This window comes from Embiotoca jacksoni, unplaced genomic scaffold (assembly GCF_022577435.1).
Source record: "Embiotoca jacksoni isolate LCO1_2020_lvr unplaced genomic scaffold, fEmbJac1.0.p SCAF_39, whole genome shotgun sequence".
Taxonomy (NCBI): Eukaryota; Metazoa; Chordata; class Actinopteri; family Embiotocidae; genus Embiotoca; species Embiotoca jacksoni.
Genome location: NW_027185391.1, coordinates 1,807,654 through 1,828,219, shown reverse-complemented (window position 1 = coordinate 1,828,219; position 20,566 = coordinate 1,807,654). Strand labels below are relative to the sequence as shown.

Sequence of the window (20,566 nt, the reverse complement as noted above, 5' to 3'; positions counted from 1 at the left end):
TCTCTCCGGAATGCAGAGCTTGAGCTGCGAGTCGTGGATCTACTGCTGTGAGTTGTTCTAACAGACAGTGGTAAATGTGGAGAAGTGGAGCTGTTCCTCTGAATAAAGGTGAGCATTGAGACAGTGAGTCTGTGGACAGGTTGGTTTCTCCGGAGGCGACATTGTAAAAACGCAAGCCGAGAGAGGTGATGCCTCCACCGGCCAAGAACTGAGGGCTGACCCGGTGTTTGGCTTGGAAATGGGGGTGGGATTTCCCGATCTTTCCTGTCATTGGTTAATATTTTATTCTGTTGACATGTTTTCTTACTGCTAATGCTTCCGACACCTTCTTGCCCCCCCTCCTCTCCTAGAGTCTGGCCGGAGCTGTCAGAACCACGCCTATAGGGGCCCACAATTGGTCCAGAAAGCGTAAAATCAGCAATCAAAGGGGCTTGGTTCATTAGTGTTGGGGATGGAGGCAGGAAGGACATGTGAGATAGTCACAGATCTGCAGTGAACGGGGCCACATCTCTCCAGTCAGTGTGGGATGACTGAAGCAGAGAAACAGCTTATTTCTCTGAGAGGCACACAGCGCAGCCGGGCTCTGCCTTCACAGCGCCGCTTCTACTGAAGAAGGACTCGGCGGAGGAACCAAAGGAAAAGCACATCAGCAGCAACTCGGGCTATTCTCTTCACCCTGATAACACGTTGTGTGTTTAAGGCGCTGCGCTTTTCGCTTTACACAAATTAACTGCTAGCGAAGCGCGGACCCACACTGGCTCGAGGTCGGGGGAGATACCACTGAAAATATCCATTATTTCACTTCGCTTTTTGTGGATGCACCGATGAGAGATCCAGTTTTCACAGGGACTGCAATGGCTTATCACCCTTTCCACGCACACCGGCCGACCGACTTCCCCATGTCTGCCTTCCTCGCGGCCGCGCAGCCTTCCTTCTTCCCGGCGCTCAGCCTGCCTCCCGGGGCGCTCACCAAGCCCATCGCCGACCACGGCCTGGCCGGGGCGGCGGAGGCTGGGCTCCACCCGGCCCTCAGCCACCATCAGGCGGCTCATCTCCGCAGCATGAAAAGCCTGGAGCCCGAGGAGGAAGTGGACGACGACCCAAAAGTTACACTGGAAGCCAAGGATCTTTGGGACCAGTTTCATAAACTCGGGACGGAGATGGTTATTACCAAGTCCGGGAGGTGAGAATTCCTCAGAATTATCATAACCTTTATTTTTCAATTATTCCCCCGTCACTTTGTCTGTGTGCGCGTTACGAATACATTTAATTCGCGTTATTAAACGGCAGCCTGTGCGCCAGGCCTTTACCACAAGGTACCGATTATTAGTTCCACTATTAATAAAAAAAAAAACTAGACAATGCTGCAAGAACAGGTTATATTTACCACGAATTGTACACTAAATATATAGATTTAATTCAGTCCCCGGCCCATACATGTATATGGGAATTAAATTGACTTGTCAAAGGATAAAACTCTCAATTATTTTGTAATGCTTGTGATCTACTTCAACACAGATTAAAGTACGTATTTGGAATATTTTGCTGCCCTGAGCTTTAATCACCTTTTTATCTCCATACTGCATTCTGAGGAGGCAGCAGAGCTTCTGGGTTTTATAAACAGGCTGTCACTTCAAAAAGCAGCGACGTGAAGTGCTGTGGTCATAAATATACTGCTCAGCTTTGTAGTGGAGGGCTTGGACAACACACATACACACGCAGGCGGACAGAGACACCACAGACACACACACACACACACACACACACACACACACACACACACACACACACACACACACACACACACACACACACACGTGTATGTGTGGGTTTTTTTTTGTGCGTTGCTGTCGCCTAATTGTGCGCAACAATGCAGAATAATATCTGACAATTGCAATATTTTCACTTGTCAGAGCGGCGTGTTTTTTTCTGCGACCCTCTATGCCCTTTTTGTCAGATTTGTTCAAGTGTTGCATGAAAATGTGATGTGTTGTGGTTGGATCGCGGCGTGTTGACTCCCCGTGTGTGTCTCTCTGCAGGAGGATGTTCCCTCCGTTCAAAGTGCGAATAAACGGGCTCGATAAAAAAGCCAAATACATCCTGCTGATGGACATCGTGGCGGCGGACGACTGCCGCTACAAGTTCCACAACTCCCGCTGGATGGTGGCGGGCAAGGCCGACCCGGAGATGCCCAAGAGGATGTATATCCACCCGGACAGCCCGGCCACCGGCGAGCAGTGGATGGCCAAGCCTGTTGCTTTCCATAAACTCAAGTTGACCAACAACATCTCGGACAAACACGGATTTGTAAGTACAGATAGAGTTTTTTTGTTGTTTTTTTCCTCCATTGGCTGAGCTGATACTTTTTATATTTACATGCTGCATGAGGTGTCTGCTGCTGGAGGAGGGTGTTTTTGAGTGTTTTGAGGATCAGATGCATTTTTTATGAGCCATACGGAGAAAGTGGGTCGTTGTGGGAGCAAGATCATGAGAAGAAAAATGGAAAATAAAAAAAACAGAGCACAAAGCGTCAAACTGTGAAGGGAAATTATAAAGTAGGAAAAATAAAGGTTGGTCAAAGTAGAAGTTTTTTTCTGGCAAAGAAATGGAAACGCGTTACAAAACATGTACAAAAATAGATTGAATATTTTCGTGTAAAGATGAGACGCCAGAACCTTTGACACTTTGTCGCCACTTGACTTCCCACCGCCGCCGACATACACTGAGCTTATGTTTCCTTGCAGCTCTCCAGAATATTATCAGCCTGCATTTTTCTCCTCCTGCATTTAAGTATCCAAACGCAGGCCCAGCTGACTGCGCTTGCAGCCGGCTCTTGGAGGCTGAGGCTGCAGTAAAGACCACGGCTGTACGATATGTTTTTATTCTCTACTTTTAACGAGTTTGAATGGGGTTTAATTTCAAAATCAAACATCATATCTGAGACGAGTGTGTACGAGGCTGAGGATTAAGTGGTGTATCATCAAATCGGGTCACAGAGAAATGACGTGAAATGAGAGTGAATGGCGTCCCTGACGTCCCCTGCAGCCTGTAACCTTATAGCAGGCTCTAATAGCTCTATAGTATTAGAGTACACTTTAAGTTTGCGTTGTTATTTTGTATGACATCAGGTCATTACTGTTGTAAAGTGAGGTCTGGATGCTGCAGTGTCTTTGTGCGTTTTATCCAAACTATTTCTCCGCCTTTGGTGTTCTGTGAAATAATCTGCACGAAAACTAAAATATAAAAAAAATAACCGGGCCAGAAGCAAATAATAAATGTGTGAGAAAGCGGTGAGTGGCAGGCAGAAGGTGCCGTCGACTGGGAACAAATTCAACATTTATATGTCAGCCTAAATAATTTGCAATCGTAATGTATGCATGCACATGCTGTGTATGTGTCCTGTTTAAATCGCAGAGTTCACATCTTACTTTAATTTTAATCTAGAATTCACCCTTCAATTTGTATATTTATTGTCGCTTTATGTCCTAATTATTTTTTAGAATTATGTTTAAATATCTGTTTGGAGTTCAAAGCTGTGTGTTGTCTGTGGTTGTGTGTGGAAACAGAGCCTCAGGCTGTAATTCCAGACTCATAAAAATGTCTGTACTTTGAGAAATTTGACATTTGTAGCTTTTGTCCTGATACGAAGTGGATCGAATCATCTTTTTGCTGTGTTTCTGATCCGTCTTGACAACATGTGTGGCCTGGTCAGGTTTTTCCCTTTGCCCCGCACTAATTACAGACAAGTCTGCTTACACAGTAATTATAACAGCATCAATAACATCGCGCTGGATCCGCCTCTGCGCATATTCTGTTGAATTTTAACATCAAACATGCTGTGATATTTACTCCAAATCTGTGCGCTTTGTGTGTGTTGGTCCAGACCATCCTGAACTCCATGCACAAGTACCAGCCCCGGTTCCACATAGTCCGGGCTAACGACATCCTGAAGCTCCCCTACAGCACCTTCCGGACCTACGTCTTCCCGGAGACCGAATTCGTGGCCGTCACAGCGTATCAGAACGACAAGGTGCGTCACGGTTCACACTCCACCGACGTCTCTAATATGGCTGCTATAGGCCTACTTTGCATAATAAATGTCCTACATGCTCCCCCTCCCCCCCCCCCCCCGCCACCAACCCCGGAAAGACTTAATCTGATTTTGTAGGTCGCCTAATTTCCCTGCAGAAGAGTCCCATGTCCCACTTGATTTATTTTTTTTAATTGCTGCTTTGCTTGGATTTGTGGGTGTTGCCGATATATCTGACTGTGGATTCAAGCTTGTTGGTGGTGTTTGTGTGTTATCAGATGTTCATGAATGAGCTGTTACCAGAAGGGAATAAATTGGGCATATAAATGCTGGAGAGAGTTTTGGGTTTGTTGGTGTGTTTGTTGTGATGCTGCAGCAAACATGGTAGACATGTCCTGTTTTTTAATTTTTAGTTTGAAAATCAGTAGATACAACTGTTTCCATTTTAAAAATGTAATTTAAGATAATGTTTCCAAAATACAACACATTTGGATGAATATATTTGATGGCATTATTATAAGCCTCTCCGCTGTCTCTTTATCCTCCTCCATGGGGCTAATTGGGGCTCGGGTGTGGGGGGTCCCGTTGTAAAAGTTTATGGCATCGATTAGAAGGCATTTAAAAGGCCACAGTGGACAGATGCTGCAAGACGCTCTCCCTGCTCAGTGTGGAAAGGCCTGAAGCATCTTTGTTCAGGGGCCACTGAGGGCCACAGAGTCTCCAGCAGGAGCCACACAGGCCTCTGCCTGCTCCGTGCCCATACATGGAGCCACACTGCCCTCCTCCACATCAGGACATATCGTGAGGCAGCAGTGATCCAAACCGCATTATTAATTATTGATATGATAGTCATCTGTTCAAGCAGCCTACTGCTCCCTCTGCCTTTTTTTCTGGGGATCGGAGGCTTGTGTGGCCCCGTAGAGGAATATTTCGTGGCAGAATGTCTCTCCAGGGGCCAATGAGAATAACGCCACATCATTACGCTTTAATAATGCAAATCTGAGGCCTATGGTGGCTCCTGTCCAACACACTGGTGGTGTGTGTTAATCCCAACACATTGTTTTGCTACATATGGGCTGGATGGAGACAATGGGCTGTGACAATGTGGCCTTTGTGTTTTTATTGTTGTTCCATACCCTTCATTTCATCCTGTCCATTTTATTCTGGACAGATAACGCAGCTGAAGATCGACAACAACCCTTTTGCAAAAGGTTTCAGAGACACGGGAAACGGAAGGAGGGAGAAAAGGTAAAAAGCTGCTGCTAACACCTGCAAGACCAGTGTGTGTGTGTGTGTGTGTGTGTGTGTGTGTGTGTGTGTGTGTGTGTGTGTGTGTTCACCTTTTATTCTGCAACTTCATGGTGTGACAGTAAAATTATGATTTAATATATCCCAAACCACCACAACTTTTATCATTATTATTATTGATAATATTCATATTATTATTATTATTTTGCAGGAAGCAGTTGACCATGCCATCGCTGCGGATGTACGAGGACCAGTGCAAGGCAGACAGGGAGGGTGCAGACTCAGACGCCTCGTCCAGCGAGGCCCCGACTGGCAGGGACACGGTCCACTCCCCTCTGGGAGCCGGCAGCAGCCCGCTGAGGTTCAGCAGGCCCAGCAGAGGTGAGGCATAGTACTGTTTGTTTTTATGTTGGGGGCCCAACATGAGCATGAGTGTGTGATCTATTCAAATACAAGCTTAAATTCACCCTTTCAAAACCATGAGGTGTTTTATTCATGTTGTAATTTAAGTTGTTTTCAATTAGCTAATAAATGACTGTAATAATTTGGTGCAGGAATATAGGCAATAACATCAAATTAATTACTGTGCATAAATTATTATTATTGTTATTATTATTATTATTATTATTATTATTATCATTATTATTAATAATAATAATAATGATGTGTGATAATGTTAAAGAATTCTGGTGCATTCACATACACTCAAAATAATAGATTTTTTTTTTTGGAAGCCTGTTTAAATGTTTAAAAAGTAATTTTCCTCAGATTTGTATTGCTTTGTGTATTCCATATATTATGTTAAAGGTTGCCTGACATCCCCCATCGTACTGACTTCATGTCACTAAATTCTTGATGAATTTTTAAAATCTCTACAACTCCTGTCTAAAAGTAATTGTTTTAGATGTGATCTGGTTTGATCCCTTTGTTTTATTTCCCTTCATTTATCAAAATAATTGATTTTTTTTTTTTTTTTTTAATAATCCTAGAAGTATTTGGCTTTAATGTGACCTGTTATTCATCTAAATCAGATTTTTCTTATGTCAGTTTATCTTAAATTCAGTAGAAACAGTGCTTTTCAAAATAAAATACATTTAAGGAGGAGGGAAAATGTTAATCTCCTAATGAAATGTCAGGGTGGATTTGGAGTTTCAGGCTCCCACCAGGCTTCTGATGCTAGTGTGTGTTTGTAGATGTGTAGTTGTGTGATACTGACACCTCTTTTTTCCCCTCTCTTTTAGATGAGAAAACATGCACTGACAGCGAGCAGGAGATGGAGCATCACGACGAGCGCTGCACCGCCTCCAACAGCCCGGGACCTGAACCTGTGTCCCCTTACAGCTCCAGGTGCGAGGAGCGAGTGAGGGAAAAGCCGAGCGCTGAGAAGAAGGACAACTCCGTATTCAGTATAAGGAACCTTGAGAAGGACAAAGCAGAGAGCAGGCACAGGAAGGACACCACGGACGCGTTGACAAAGGACTCGGAGGCTGGAGGCATCAGTGCCAGCAAGGACTCCTTCTCCCCTCTCGTGGTCCAGACCGAGAGCCCCGCGCACTTCAGCCCGGGCCACTTACAAAGTCTGGCTCTGTCTGGTCTGCATAGTCAGCAGTTCTTTAACCCTTTGAGCGCCGGATCGCCACTGTTGTTTCACCCCGGGCAGTTTGCCATGGCCCCCGGAGCCTTTTCTGCCATGGGTATGGGGCATCTATTGGCCTCTGTATCCGGAGCAAGTGCTTTGGAAAATGGCAGCATCTCCGCCCAGGGCACTGGAGGGAACCCCTTCCCCTTCCATCTGTCCCAGCACATGCTCGCCTCTCAGGTAAGAAAGGTGGTCCAGTCAGAGCATGATTTAGTTTGCCTGTACACCTGTAACAGTCATCTGACGCCAACAGTTGCAGCTTCAGGCTAACATGCCTTTGGACAACATTCTTAGGACTCTAACAGTTCATATGAAGCTCAGCTGACTCAGAGTAGGAGTTAACCTGCACGAATCAGAGCTGTTTTAAAAAAAATCTTGGACATAAGCATGACCAGTAAAGTTAAATATCATGTATTTGCTGCATGCAACATGTGGAGCTTCTGTGTGTTTGTATTAAAACGCAAAGACTTCATAAATGAAATGAATTCTTGAACCATGACACCAGGCATCTGTAGAATAATCTGCTTGTTAAAAGACTCAGAGAACAACATGTTCATTGCTCTGGTGTCAGATCTGTCCTGTGTTTCAAATCTGTTCTCAATAATCTGTTTGTGTTGGAGAAATGTATCTCTGATGAGATTATTTGATTACTTGATTGGCAGTAGTGATCTGTACAACTGTGACTCAAAGGTTGTCCTTCTGTACATTGCAGGGCATCCCCATGCCTCCGTTCGGGGGTCTCTTCCCGTACCCCTACACCTACATGGCGGCGGCTGCAGCGGCGGCCTCGGCTTCAGCCCTTCCAGCCACCAGCACCTCCAGCCCGCTCTCCAGAAACCCGTTCCTGGGTTCGACCCGGCCCCGGCTCCGCTTCAACCCCTACCAGCTCCCAGTGTCGCTGCCTCAGAGCTCCAGTCTGCTCACTACCGGCCTACCGGGCAGCCTCAGCGTGGGCTCCGAGTCCTCCAAACCGGGCAGCAGGGAGACCAGCCCGGCCCCGGAGCACCACAGCAGCCACAAGACAGGAGGCTCGAGTGGACGGGCTGCATCTCCCAAGACCTCCGTAAAGGACTCTGTGAACGAGCTGCAGAGCATCCAGAGACTGGTGAGCGGCCTGGAGGGCCAGAGGGTGCCCTCCCCAAACACAGACTCTCCAAAGTGATTAAGGCTCTCAGTTTGGGATGAAGACTTGGCTTGAATACCAGTGGACTATACGTGCATACATCCTGTACAGCACATTACAGAGACTGGGATGAGGGTTTGACCGATGAGGGTCCATGAAGGCCGATTAGTAATATTTTTTGGAACAAAGCTGCAGGTAGACGGAAATATAGTCTATATAATTATATTTAACCTTTTAAATTTGTCCAGAGATGACCTGTTGGAAAGGTGGAAAACCTGTCAGGCAACATTTCCACTGTGATCTGACATCAAACCTTCCCAGAAATCCCAGTGTTTGTCAGGTGAGCTGCTCTTGAAGGCAGGCTAACCCCCCAAGAAACTCTGGAGTATATTTCTATATTGATGAAATAAAAAAAAAAAAAAATCAATTTAGAAAACATTAATAAATCAACAAGTTGTGCAAAGAATAAAGAATACGGAAACAATAATAAAACACTAAAGAAGCAGAACATATTATTAAATAAATTTAAAAAAAACTCCAACCACTTATGTTGAATGATGTTTAATAGAGAGTAACACTGATCATTTCCACTACAAAAATATCAAACCTGATCATATCATTACGTCAGAGGTGGACCACACAGGGCCAGTATCGGCCTCACGTATCGGTCTGACCAGCCTGCAGCTCCGCAGAGCGCGCGGCGCACCGCGCAAAGTGTGTGTTGAGTTCGGTTAACTTGAAGCATTTGAGCGTCCAGGCCCGGTTTCAGACGCAGAGCCGAGCCCTCAACGGGAGCCTCATCACGCCGACCGGCAGGTCTGATTATTTCAAAAGGGATGTTAGCTGAACGTTCCGTCTGCGACAGGAAGGAAGGAAGGAAGGAAGGAAGGAAGGAAGGAAGGAAGAACCGCTTATGCCAGAAAAATTATTTCTGAACTATTTATGTAATTAAAATCTGTAAATAAAGCTAAGATCCAAGAATATGCAATTGGTATTAATTTATTCAAGGCTGTATATTAGCGTGTATATATTTCGAATTTTCCCCTCCTTTTCCTCTTCTCCTCTTCCCCATTTTACATGAACATAATACTGTATAAATGAAAGCTATTTAGCGCTTGTTGGTTTGGAAAAAAAAAACTGTGTATGAAGCATCGCTGATTTTTTTATTTAGGAGACGTGTGTGCCATGTTTTAGTCTGCATCCACCGACAAATACCGAGGAACAGAGAGAGAGAGCTCCACGTGGATTCAAAAACACCTCAGGTTATTTCACTCCAGCCAGGAGACATTCAAAGCAATTTCTCCTACGGGCGCATCATTCATATCTATTCATAAATATATTTAAAGATGGAAGTATCTTGTTTATGCTGGTTGTCCGGGTATTTTTTTTTTCTTTTCTTTTTTTTTTTTTTTTGATTGTCTCACAATTTCAATAAAAAAAAAAAATCGTTGTGCTGAAAGCTTGCGTATTATTATTATTATTATTATTATTGTTATTGTTATTATTGTGCTTTTTATTATTTTTTTTTAATGTTGTTGTAATCACCCAATTAGAGCAAAAACAGCGGTGGAAATTTATAGAGCATTTTCAAATGAAGTCATGTATGGTTTTACACAGATACATATAGTGCACACACACACACACACACACACGCACACACACACACACACACTCGTGCTGAGAAACGGGGCAGGAGCGCCCTCTGTCGGCCGCAGATCTAACAGGAAACGTGCAAGTTCTGCATGTTTTTGAATATATAAAGAAAATATGACCGGGTGCAGTTTGCATGTTATTGAAAATATATTTAAAACACAAGGTGACATTTGTGGAGGAAAATTGTTGGCATGAATTTTGCATTGCATGCCATATTACAGCAGGTTTATTATTCCAGACTTTATATGAGCAATAAGGAAGGCTTTTCTTCCTGATCTTATTTTTACTGATTTTGTATATTTACTGTGCAGACAGGGCAGGGACAGCAGCAGTGTGTCTATTACTTTATATTTATGTTACATCGGGCTCGTCTCCTGCAGCTATGCACGGCCATCAAGTCTATTTTGAGCAAGTCCTCAGTCACCGTCAATCAGCATTTCCTTTAGCATTGTGTGCCCGCTCATATTTTTAGAAAGAGTGGCGTAATGCAAGTATTTATGGGAAGAGCTTTCTCTGCTACGCTCACACACATCCTGCAGCTGGAGAGTCGCCTGTTCAACGCGGCCGGAGGGCAGCAGGGAATCTGCATTTATCTGCGGCATGAAACATGTTTTTACATGCAGAAATGAATTTATTGGTACAGCTTTTTAATGGATTGAATATGCCCTGATGCTCAGAGTTTAAACCTACAGTGAGCGGCACCAACTCACATGATGTTTCTTTGTCTCTGAAAATTATTTTCGTTTTGTTCCTCTGTTTTAGGAACTTGTGCTCAGTGGAAATGTGAAGTGTGTTGTGGCCTGTGAGAGCATGACGCAGCAGCAGTGTGTGTGTGTGTGTGTGTGTGTGTGTGTGTGTGTGTGTGTGTCTCGGTTTAAAGGGTTAAGCAGGGGGAGTTTAGGGCAGCAGACAGCCTTTTGTCCGGGACCCGGCGCCTGTCGCCTGCCTGCCGGCCACAGCCTCCACACCGCCCCGCTTCCTAATTAGAGAGCCCCCCCCCCCCCCTCTCTCTCTCTCCTCCTCCTCCTCCCCCCCCCCCACCTCGTCCTCCTCCCCTTCTTCTTCATTTTCTTTTCTTTCTGCAGCGACAATCACAAAACTCTCTTTCTATTACGGGGGCCATTGTTGCCACTCTGTTATCTTCAATTAACAGGGAGAGCGACTCGACCTCGCACTCTGGGAGAAAAAAGTATTTGTCTAAATCAATCAGTCAATGAGTGATCAATAGGCTCCTGTGGAGGCCCCGTGGATCATAACTAATGACTGGTGATGGCGTGGGGTAAAAAAGCCAAGATTATTCACAACTCTGTTCAATGATCAGTGCTGCTCTATGTTGTTATTTAAGCTTTTGTAGGCCAACAGGAGAAGTTGCACAGTTCATCTGAACACAGGAGACAAACGGCACCTTTCCACGGAGTCTGGCGCTGCTGGAATCTGCTCTCAGATCAGTCAGCATGTCCCAGATTACTCAAATATTCTCCTGCCTCTGGGTGTAAGGTGACTTATGTAATTGCATGTGCTGGTATTTTATTAACATGTCAAGTTTTACATCTGCTTTTCTTATTTCTACATTTCTACATGTGATCAAATTGTAATAAAATACACGTCAGGTTTCAGGGATTCGTTCCATTTTTAAATTTATGTGATTCGGTAAAACGGTTTGAAAATAACAATGTACTTATTCAACTACAATTTAAGAATAACTTTGAGGTAGGCTACATTAAATTTCAAATCTTGTGCAATGTGGCCTCTTTCTCATTTTAGAGGCAAAAATAAACATTTCTTTACTCCACTCCATTTATCTGACAGCTGTAGTGACTCTAAATATGCAAAATATGTATAAATATGATTGTTATTAATTAAAATAAAATACAAATAGATTCAAATTAGCACCAAACTGAAAAGAAACAAAACGCATACACATTAATGCAGCACTGCAAATACAGCAATAATAATAATATTGCTGTATTTGTAATAACATTAACACTGGGGCCTGCTTAATAAATATGTTGATACTTATTACACGTATACTCTTGGTTAAATTTGGAATGGGGTACTTTTACTTGTATTAGAGCATTATGAATACGCCTTTCACTTGCAATGAAAAATTTTAAATCCAGAAGTTTCTTTCCAGCCATCAGATTGAATATTTCAAGGTGAAATGATATTCATTAAAGTGGGAAAAGAAATCCTGTCTTGTTAAACCAAATATTTGTTATTTATGAATGATATAAACTGCAAAAATAAACCAGTGGATTTTGCTGTGTGTGATTTGTGAGTTGCTTTATTGTATAAAGTGATCAAATGAGGAAACTTTGCAGCTATTTTAGAACTAAAACAACTCGGAGACAATTGAGATCTTTAAAATATCTCTTTGTTTTTGTCCAGCTGCTAAACAAACCTCTGTGAGAAATATTCAGACAGTTTAAGTGTAAACGTTGTTGTACCTGCGCAGCCACAATGTGACCAGATGCAGTTAGTTTGGGAGTGAAAGGCCAGTATCTGTACAGTACATCAGCGTGGCGGTGCAGGGAAGCAGCCCAGCAGCCTGCTTGGTGTCCACAGAGTGGGTATTGTTGTGCTGCGGCTCTGCTGGCTGCCCGACGGAGCAGCTGTCCTATTGGCTGCTTGGCTCAGGTGCAGCCAACCCACTGGCCCACAGTGGAGAGGGAGGGGGCCAATCACAGGCCGCGGTTCTCCTCCAGGACAGGGCACGGTGGAAGCGGAGGGGGGGCGGCGGGTGGAGGGACACAGAACCTCGACCCTCACTCTTAACACTTCCAGAGTCCATTTCATACACACAGACACACACACACCCAGAGGCCGAAATACAGAAGGAAGGTTTTCCGTTTCTGTGCTAAAAGGAAAAGTGCAGAATGCTTTGAGTTAAATTCAATCACAGGAGCTAAAGATCCATTAAACACACCTAATAAACACACCTATAAAAGGCAGCTGTAATAGAGTACAGGCAGATCACACGGGCCACCAGAACTGCACGTTCAACATCATATATCAAATTCAAACATCATAATAATCAACTCCGCTCATCAACAGAGGTCCGATGCTTTCAAAGCAGGCAAAACAACACAAGCAACAAGGTGTGTGTGTGTGTGTGTGGGGGGGGGGGGGGGGGGGGGGGGGGGGGGGGCGCGGGATGCGTGTGTGTTTTGGACAGTTTGGAGCTGCAGCATGCCGGCCCGTCGCCCCCTCCTGGACACTGAGGACGGAAAAGGAAATCTATTGTGACATCAATCTGACAATGTTGATGACAACAACACAAAAACACAAATTCACTGCAAAGCTGTCATTTCTTCATGGCTTCATTCATGATTCTGTCACTTCCTTTTTGTTTTTGGTGTTTTATTCTTCTTGCTGTCAGTATATTGTAAATAATTTGAACACTCGGACTTTAAACTAGTACAACCTGCAGAGGTTCACCGGGTCACAGACAAACATCATGTTTGATGCATAGAAAGTCCCGTTTATTGGGTTTATGGTATATCATTTTATAGCTGTCGGTTTATCTTCACGAATAGATTTCTACATTGATTTTTTTTTTTATTTTTTGGCTTGCAGGTCAACAGGAATGCACTGCAATGTAATGCGCTGCAGCCAATCCTCTTGAAGTATTCGTCTTCTTCATATTGTTATTTTCACACATCCTTCTCATAAAGCTCACTCACATCAGATATGCAGCCTACAAATATCACCTCAGGCTCATTATGCTGTGAAATGTTTGCGAAGTGATGAGCAGCCCTCCCACTCCAGCAGACGGCCACTCCTCCACCGGTGCTGCTGGACCCACCAACCACTGGGTGGCACGCTTACTTACTTTAGAGCTCTGCATGCAGTATAACGCACTGCACGTGTACATGTTGAATTAAAGGAGTACAACTAACGCAAACGCAGTTTTTTGGGTTATTACAGCAGTGTAATAAGGACACTTACAGATAATGTTGTCACACTCATTGTCATTGATCCAAATATGAAGTTATAAAGTGTGACTATCTGAGTCATATGCATCTGAAATTTAAAACTCAGGAAGGGATTTTTTTTTTAAATTTAATTGCTTCATAAAATGTATTTAGATTGAAAATCTGTAATAATAATAAAAAAAAAAATAATAATAAAAAAAAAAATATATATATATATTAAATAACGAAAAATGTGGATTAATGCATGAGTATGCAACTGCAAATATGATGTAAAAAGGGCAAACAAAGGGGAACAAATGATGATGTCTGCAGATGTGTGGAGCTGTGACTTTGTATGTATGTGAAGAACTGTCCCAAATAATTGTTTGTGTTCTTTGTTCAAAATCGAGGACCTTTCAATTCTATTTAATTTATTTCTACAATCACAAATCATCTCAGGGAACTCTACATAAGGTTTAGACCTCAGAATATTATAAAGAGAAACCCAACAGTCCCACAGTTCCCACATTAGAGACAGGAAGAAAGCTCGGACAGAACCAGACTCAGAGGTTCTTCTGCCTCGACTGGTTGGAGCTACAGGAGAACTCACCTTCATACTTCTTCTAACCTTTTAAAAAATGTCTGACAGATCCAGACAATGTAGAGTTCCCTCTTTTTTTTACACCTGATTCTAACGAACCAAAAACAAGAGTAAACCAATCCTGAGTGAGATGCAGTTAAAGCATTTCGTTCCAATCAGTTCGGAGCTAGATGTTTCTCTTCATAGCAATCACAGGGAGAAAATACACATCCAGAGACATTTCTATCTGAGCATCAGACCCAGAACCTCACAGGATCAAAGAACACACATCTTCAGCAGGTAAACTGTAGTTTAGCACCAGAGGAGAACGTTTAAAAGCTCAAACTGCTAGAAACAAGACCCGCATAACAAGAATAGTGCAACAGTGAGTGAAACAGGTAATTGTGCATCAAATGTGCAGTCAAACACAGAAACTGTCCGGCGTGGAGCTGCTTGGCGTGTTGTGATGCCGGTGATGTTCACAGGATGAACTACACCCCGAGGAGAGTGCAGTCCCGGCCTGTTAACCAGCGCAGTGCAGCGTCTCTGCTAGTTAAGGGTTGTGTCCAAGTGGTTTCATTTGATCCCAGACATAGTGTACATCAAAGCTCCGGCAGGTCTGTTCAGCTCCAACAAAGAGCTGCAACATATTTCAGAAGGGTTGAAAAGGGAAAAGGTCTCAGAGTTCTGCACAAACCTCCAGAGCAAGTTTAAAACTACAAACAGTTTGTTTTTTTTACCTGATCTTAAAACGTATGTGATCCTGATGTTTTTCCTCCAGGCAACATGCTACATGGCCAACAGTGTGTCACCCTGTTGTATAGGTGCATATTTTCATGGTTGGTCCCCAGCATTCATGCAAAATAAAGCATGTAGGGTCTCTATATGTGTCATGGTGCGTCCTCCCATCATCTGCTGCTCTGGAGACAAATTACAAACTGAAAGATGTCCAGCAGTAAATCAGAGCAAAGCCGAGCACAGAGGGAGCAAATGAAGTGGCTGGAGAGGCGACCTCCATCTCGTCACTCATTACTGCTGAAGGAAACAGAGGCTGGTGGTTATACGGACGCCTTTCACTGTCCTAGATCAAACAGCAGCGAGAGCCAGCACCCGCCGCTCCTCAGCGCCAAATTACAAACACAGAACAACCCTGCTGTACATTCAGGTCTTTGTAAAGTTGGGCTTTTGATCATGGCCGAGTCCTCGAGGACCTGTTTAAAGAGGACGGCGAGAGGAGCGATGTGGGATCTGTGCGTCTGACCCCACAGAAATCATTTGCTCTTACGGCACTGAGAGGCCTGGCCTGCACACACCAACCGACACGGAGATGAAGACGAGAGATTAGGAAAGACTAACAGTCTGTGTCAAGATGAACGGACGCTGAGACTAAACCCGCCAGCTCTTCTAAAAACATACAATCCCCCCAACTCTGTTCCCACCTCAGACACATGTAACATACGCCCACGCCTGCTTAAATAAACTCTGAGCTTCTTCTCAGACCTGCAGTGCACTCAGAAGGGAGTTTGACTGATTCGGTCTCTTCTTCTGAACAGAGACAGTGTGCAGCATGTGGAAGATGTTTATTACCAGCCAACCTGCTACGCAGTTGGAAACAGGACGAACTGGGAATTAAGAGATTTCAGTGTGTGATGTTGTTTGGCCAGTTCAGTTTCTGAGGGGTCATCGCATGATATGTTGAATGTATTTACCAGTCCAAAGCACTGATGTGATGTTGTCTTTGGTTCTTTCAGAGTTAGCCGAGGCAGAGGGCTGCTCCCCCAGTGCACCAGTACAGAGACACATTTCAGTTTGAATAGTCTTCGCTTCACATCTACTGAATCATCTGGACATCTGCTCCGGAGGAGTTGGAGGAATCGAGAATGCTGTTTGTCTTAAATATGAGCCGTATCGACTTATTTAAAGTTATCTATCGAGGCACCACTCTGAGTCTGAGTCTGGCTGATGAACTTAAAGCTGCTGCACTCAATATATTTTATATCAAAAGTACCCTGCAGAGTTTTGGACTTCTCGTAATGCAGTTGGATCCACACACAGTTGACAGAAAACACAGTCCAGCCCATAATAGTCTCACAGTCTTACAGTGATCGACGGCTGGTAGTGACGAGTCAAGAAATGCAGCAATGCACCCACAAAGATGGAGACAAAATGTATTTGACACATTTGGTGGACTTCAGGACATATTTTGATTATTGGAAACAAAGTAAAGAAAATACGTCCAGCTTTAATAATAGATTATATAACTGTGCAGTGTGAAAGGCAGTGCTCATGGTTGAAGATATTATAATATCAATAGTTCTGACCCAGAGATCTGATTGGTCAACTGAACATTATGAACAAATCATCATGACATCACATCCTGCTCATCACTACAAATATCACTCCACCTCCTCAATGGGAACATAGAATTAGAACTGAGTTTCATATAATATGTAATATAATGTAGTTTCTACTTGTTCTAGTTCTATTAAATGACCCATTTGGTGAAGTCGGGTCTCTTTTGGTCCTTTTTGGTCGCTCCGAGCACCCGTACCGTAACACCACGGATAGTCACGCACTTACAGTCCTAGAGGAGGCTAGCTGGACCGGTTTGGTTTGGACACATGACACGGAGCTAAAATGTTAAAAACACATGAGAACATGGATATCTTTGTTCATCGGATATCTTTGTTTACCAGATATCTTTGTTTATCCTATATCTTTGTTCATCATCAGATATCTTTGTTCATCGGATATCTTTGTTCATCATCAGATATCTTTGTTCATCGGATGTCTTTGTTCATCATCATATATCTTTGTTCACCAGATATCTTTGTTCATTGGATATCTTTGTTCACCGGATATCTTTGTTCACCAGATATCTTTGTTCACCAGATATCTTTGTTCATCAGATATCTTTGTTCACCAGATATCTTTGTTCATCAGATATCTTTGTTCACCAGATATCTTTGTTCATCATCATATATCTTTGTTCATCAGATATCTTTGTTCACCAGATATCTTTGTTCATCAGATATCTTTGTTCACCAGATATCTTTGTTCATCAGATATCTTTGTTCACCAGATATCTTTGTTCCAACCAGACTGAGCTAGCTGATCAGTTTAGTGTTTCTATGTTCTGTATTTATTCAGTTGGAGACTAGCAATCCTCTCTGTTGCTAGGGTGGTTGCTAAGGGTCCGACTACTTCCTGGAGTAGTAAACATGGAGTACGTTACATAAGGGTCTACTGACACGACTGATTGTTTTCCAGTTGTTAGTCATACCCCATGTGTTGCCATGGAAATGGAGATCACACCAACAAAAAGTTTTATATTTGAGAGAGAATTGCTCCACAATATGAACACATGTAGATTATATATTTTATTTAGTTGGTAACTTGTTGTACGATCTCTACATTAGACTGGAGGGTGTTCTTTAACATCATTGTTGTTACGACAGTCATCGTAAGCATCACTGAAGTTAAAGCGCTCTCTCTCCTGTAATATTGCCTAAGTTATCAGCATGTCAAAACTCTTCTCGGCTCTGTGGAGCATTTTAGTGTCCTTCGGCTCATTGTTTTGGTTCAGTCTCAGCAGCAGCATAAATCAACCCACAGCACAATAAACACAGTGGAGCATTTATCAGCTAAACGTGACAGAAATCTTCTTCAGACATTAAGAGTTGTTGGGGACCAAAAACAGAAATAAAGGGAAAAAGAATATTGGACTTCTATTTGTCAGACTGGCGCCTCTTCTTGCACTGCAACCGGGAGGAACGGAGGAATGAATACTGATCTCCGGTGGTTGTAAAGAGACTAAACCATGAATTTAAAATGGTATTTTGTGTTAATTGGTACTTTTGGGTTTTGGAATCAAGTTTTTTCTTTCACCTGAAGTTCATCGTCTCCAGCCATGACTCAGAAGGATTATGCGTCAGAGAAAGACAAATGCAAAAGGTTCCTGCAGGAGTTTTACACAGAGGATGACAACGGGAAGAAAGTGTTCAAACATGGCTATTTTAGTTTAAAATGTTAAAAACTTTTGTAATCTTACAAAGTTTAGAATGTTTGTAATCTTCATTTTTTGACATTTTGATTTTGGTTCCTTGATTTAAATATTCAGACATGAATTCTTTCTGTCAGAGAACTGACTTTCTCTAACGAGGTGATATGAAGCGGCGTCTCTGTGTAGAACCTCAAAACTGAATCGCATAAATGTTGTCTGTCTTTTTGTTCATAAAATGGAAATAAGAAGATACAATTTCTTCTTGGATCAACAGGATCATGTTATTGATCTACAGTTCACACTCACCTCATGCTGGTGAATCTGCAGATCAACAGCCAGAAATCCTCCAGTGGGCCAAACTCCGAACATCATGAAGGAAATAACCTGCGGGAACTAAACATCAGAGCAAATGAGACAAACATGAAGTAAAAAAGCTGCAGACTGTGCTGCGTCCACAGGTACGGCAGAGGAGGGTTTCATCACGCTGCATAAAGCAGGCATGCAATCCACAGCACCTGGTTTCATTGAACCTGCAGTCACGTGCACTTTGAATGCTGCGCAATTTAAATAATGAAGATAAGACCGAGAGAAATGATGCCACAATTTCATTGTTTTTTAAACCACCTGTCCTGAAACTTTGAGGCTGAATCTACAACCTGAAGTCAACAGATCAATTACAGAGGGTCAATACCAAATGTCAATATGCCAAAAACAGTCAAAATGCAGTTTACTGGTTTAAATGAACTACTTCCTGGAGAGGAAGTGTGTTGATCTGTGAAATGGGTCTAAATCATAAAAAAGACGAGCTTGGACCTGACGGGATGCAGAGCTGTCAGAGGGAGAAGAAGCCAAGCGTCTGTCTGAGCTGCAAAAACTCAGCACCATGTCATGTAGTAATAGTCACCAAAAAGTGTACCTCCGTTTCCTTTAAGAGTGTTGAAGAAGACGAGAGATATTTTTAGAAGCAGTGTGGTATTGCACATAAATGGAAAAGTACTTTACTACAATGGAGAATTCATATGTCCAGCAGTCGTTCATATGCTTCTCATACAACAATACAAACACAACCTGGAATATTTTGGATGAAATCATGCATATTTGTGTGTGGCTCTACATGAGGAGGTGCTGCTGAGCTGAGCAAGGCGAGGAGGCTCTGTGGATGGAAGAAAAAAAGCAGGAACCAGCCTTGGAGGAGACACCCTGCAGGCAACGATCAGGGACGAGGGGCTCCTGCTGAAGGCCAGTGGTCTGAAATTAATGATCACATTTACTGGTAAAGCAATGTAGAGAATACGCCCTTATTCAGTGTCTATTGCAAAAACTCCTGCAGGTTTCCCATCTCAGCTTGTATTTTCAGAGTATGCAGTATTCCATGTTTCAGGAATGAGGAAATAATTTCCAGCCATTAGTGGAGGAGAGATTAAAGAGCTCATCAAAACAGGGTAGTAGTCTGGATAAAAAAAAAAAAATATTAACAAAAAAACAAAAAAACAGGAGCCGTTCAGCGCAGGCAGCCCGGGAGGAGATCAGACCTTCTAGGCAACACCCAGGGAGGCAAAGCTCCACTCCACCCAACCCAACAAAATAAAGTCGGTATTTTCTATATGATTATATCATAAAAACATTTGTAATTTCAGATTTTACTCTGGCTCATAACGTTTGTGAAAATGTAATCAATCAAATTTCTGTTCATCACATATTGGGAAACTCACATTTTCTGGCCCAAGCTGGAACATCAGTGAATAAAGGATCCCCTGTCGACATCATCTGTGTTGCTCTCTCTTCTCCGATGCTCACAGGGTTTCCTCTCCTTCATGAGAACAAAGGCTGAGCACAAGATGGGGGGAAAAAAAAAACCCTCTTGAAAGGCATTTTAGATGACTGCTAACAAGTCACTCACACCCAATAAAAGCAGAGATATACTGTAGTGAAGTGCAGCAAGACAAATGGCTGCACGGCTTTCAGCGTCGGCAGCTCAATGAAGCTGGCAAAGTACAGCTGAGGACAAAAAGTAGTCCCTCAAATCCCCGACTCCCATTTCACTTTAATGATCCCCAAGCAAACAATGGAAAGGAATTGAGAGGAGCTTGTCCTTGTCACAAATGTCTGTGCTTTATGAGCTTGTCCCCGCCAAAGAATCGCTGCTGTTTTACATTGAAGTCACAGACTGGAACAGTGACAAACGTCCAGCGACAGGGGGAGTCTCAGGAACACCACAACCAAGAGCTCTCAGGAGGGAAACCAGAAAAGGACGAGCAACATGCAGGAAAAGACTAAATCAGATTAGTTGTATCAGATCAAGATGACTGTAATCTTACATTAACAGCATGCCTGGCAACACCTGTGATGAACACTTTAGTCTCAGGTTCATGAATT

The 20,566-nt window shown here is 43.2% G+C and overlaps 1 protein-coding gene across 2 annotated transcripts; it reads left to right on the top strand.

The window, feature by feature from the left end:
- On the top strand, window positions 1-9,499 carry tbx2b (T-box transcription factor 2b). 2 transcript variants are annotated; one of them, XM_069166535.1, is made up of 8 exons: window positions 1-244; window positions 351-1,183; window positions 2,040-2,307; window positions 3,884-4,030; window positions 5,202-5,278; window positions 5,490-5,659; window positions 6,520-7,097; window positions 7,630-9,499. In XM_069166535.1, exons 2-8 carry the CDS (start codon window positions 825-827, stop codon window positions 8,077-8,079), a joined length of 2,049 nt encoding a protein of 682 aa, XP_069022636.1. In that variant the 5' UTR covers window positions 1-244; window positions 351-824; the 3' UTR covers window positions 8,080-9,499. The 2 variants fall into 2 exon arrangements, with proteins under 2 accessions (XP_069022636.1, XP_069022635.1); XM_069166534.1 differs by lacking the exon at window positions 1-244 and having other exon boundaries at window positions 259-1,183.
- Window positions 9,500-20,566: the final 11,067 nt, after the last annotated feature.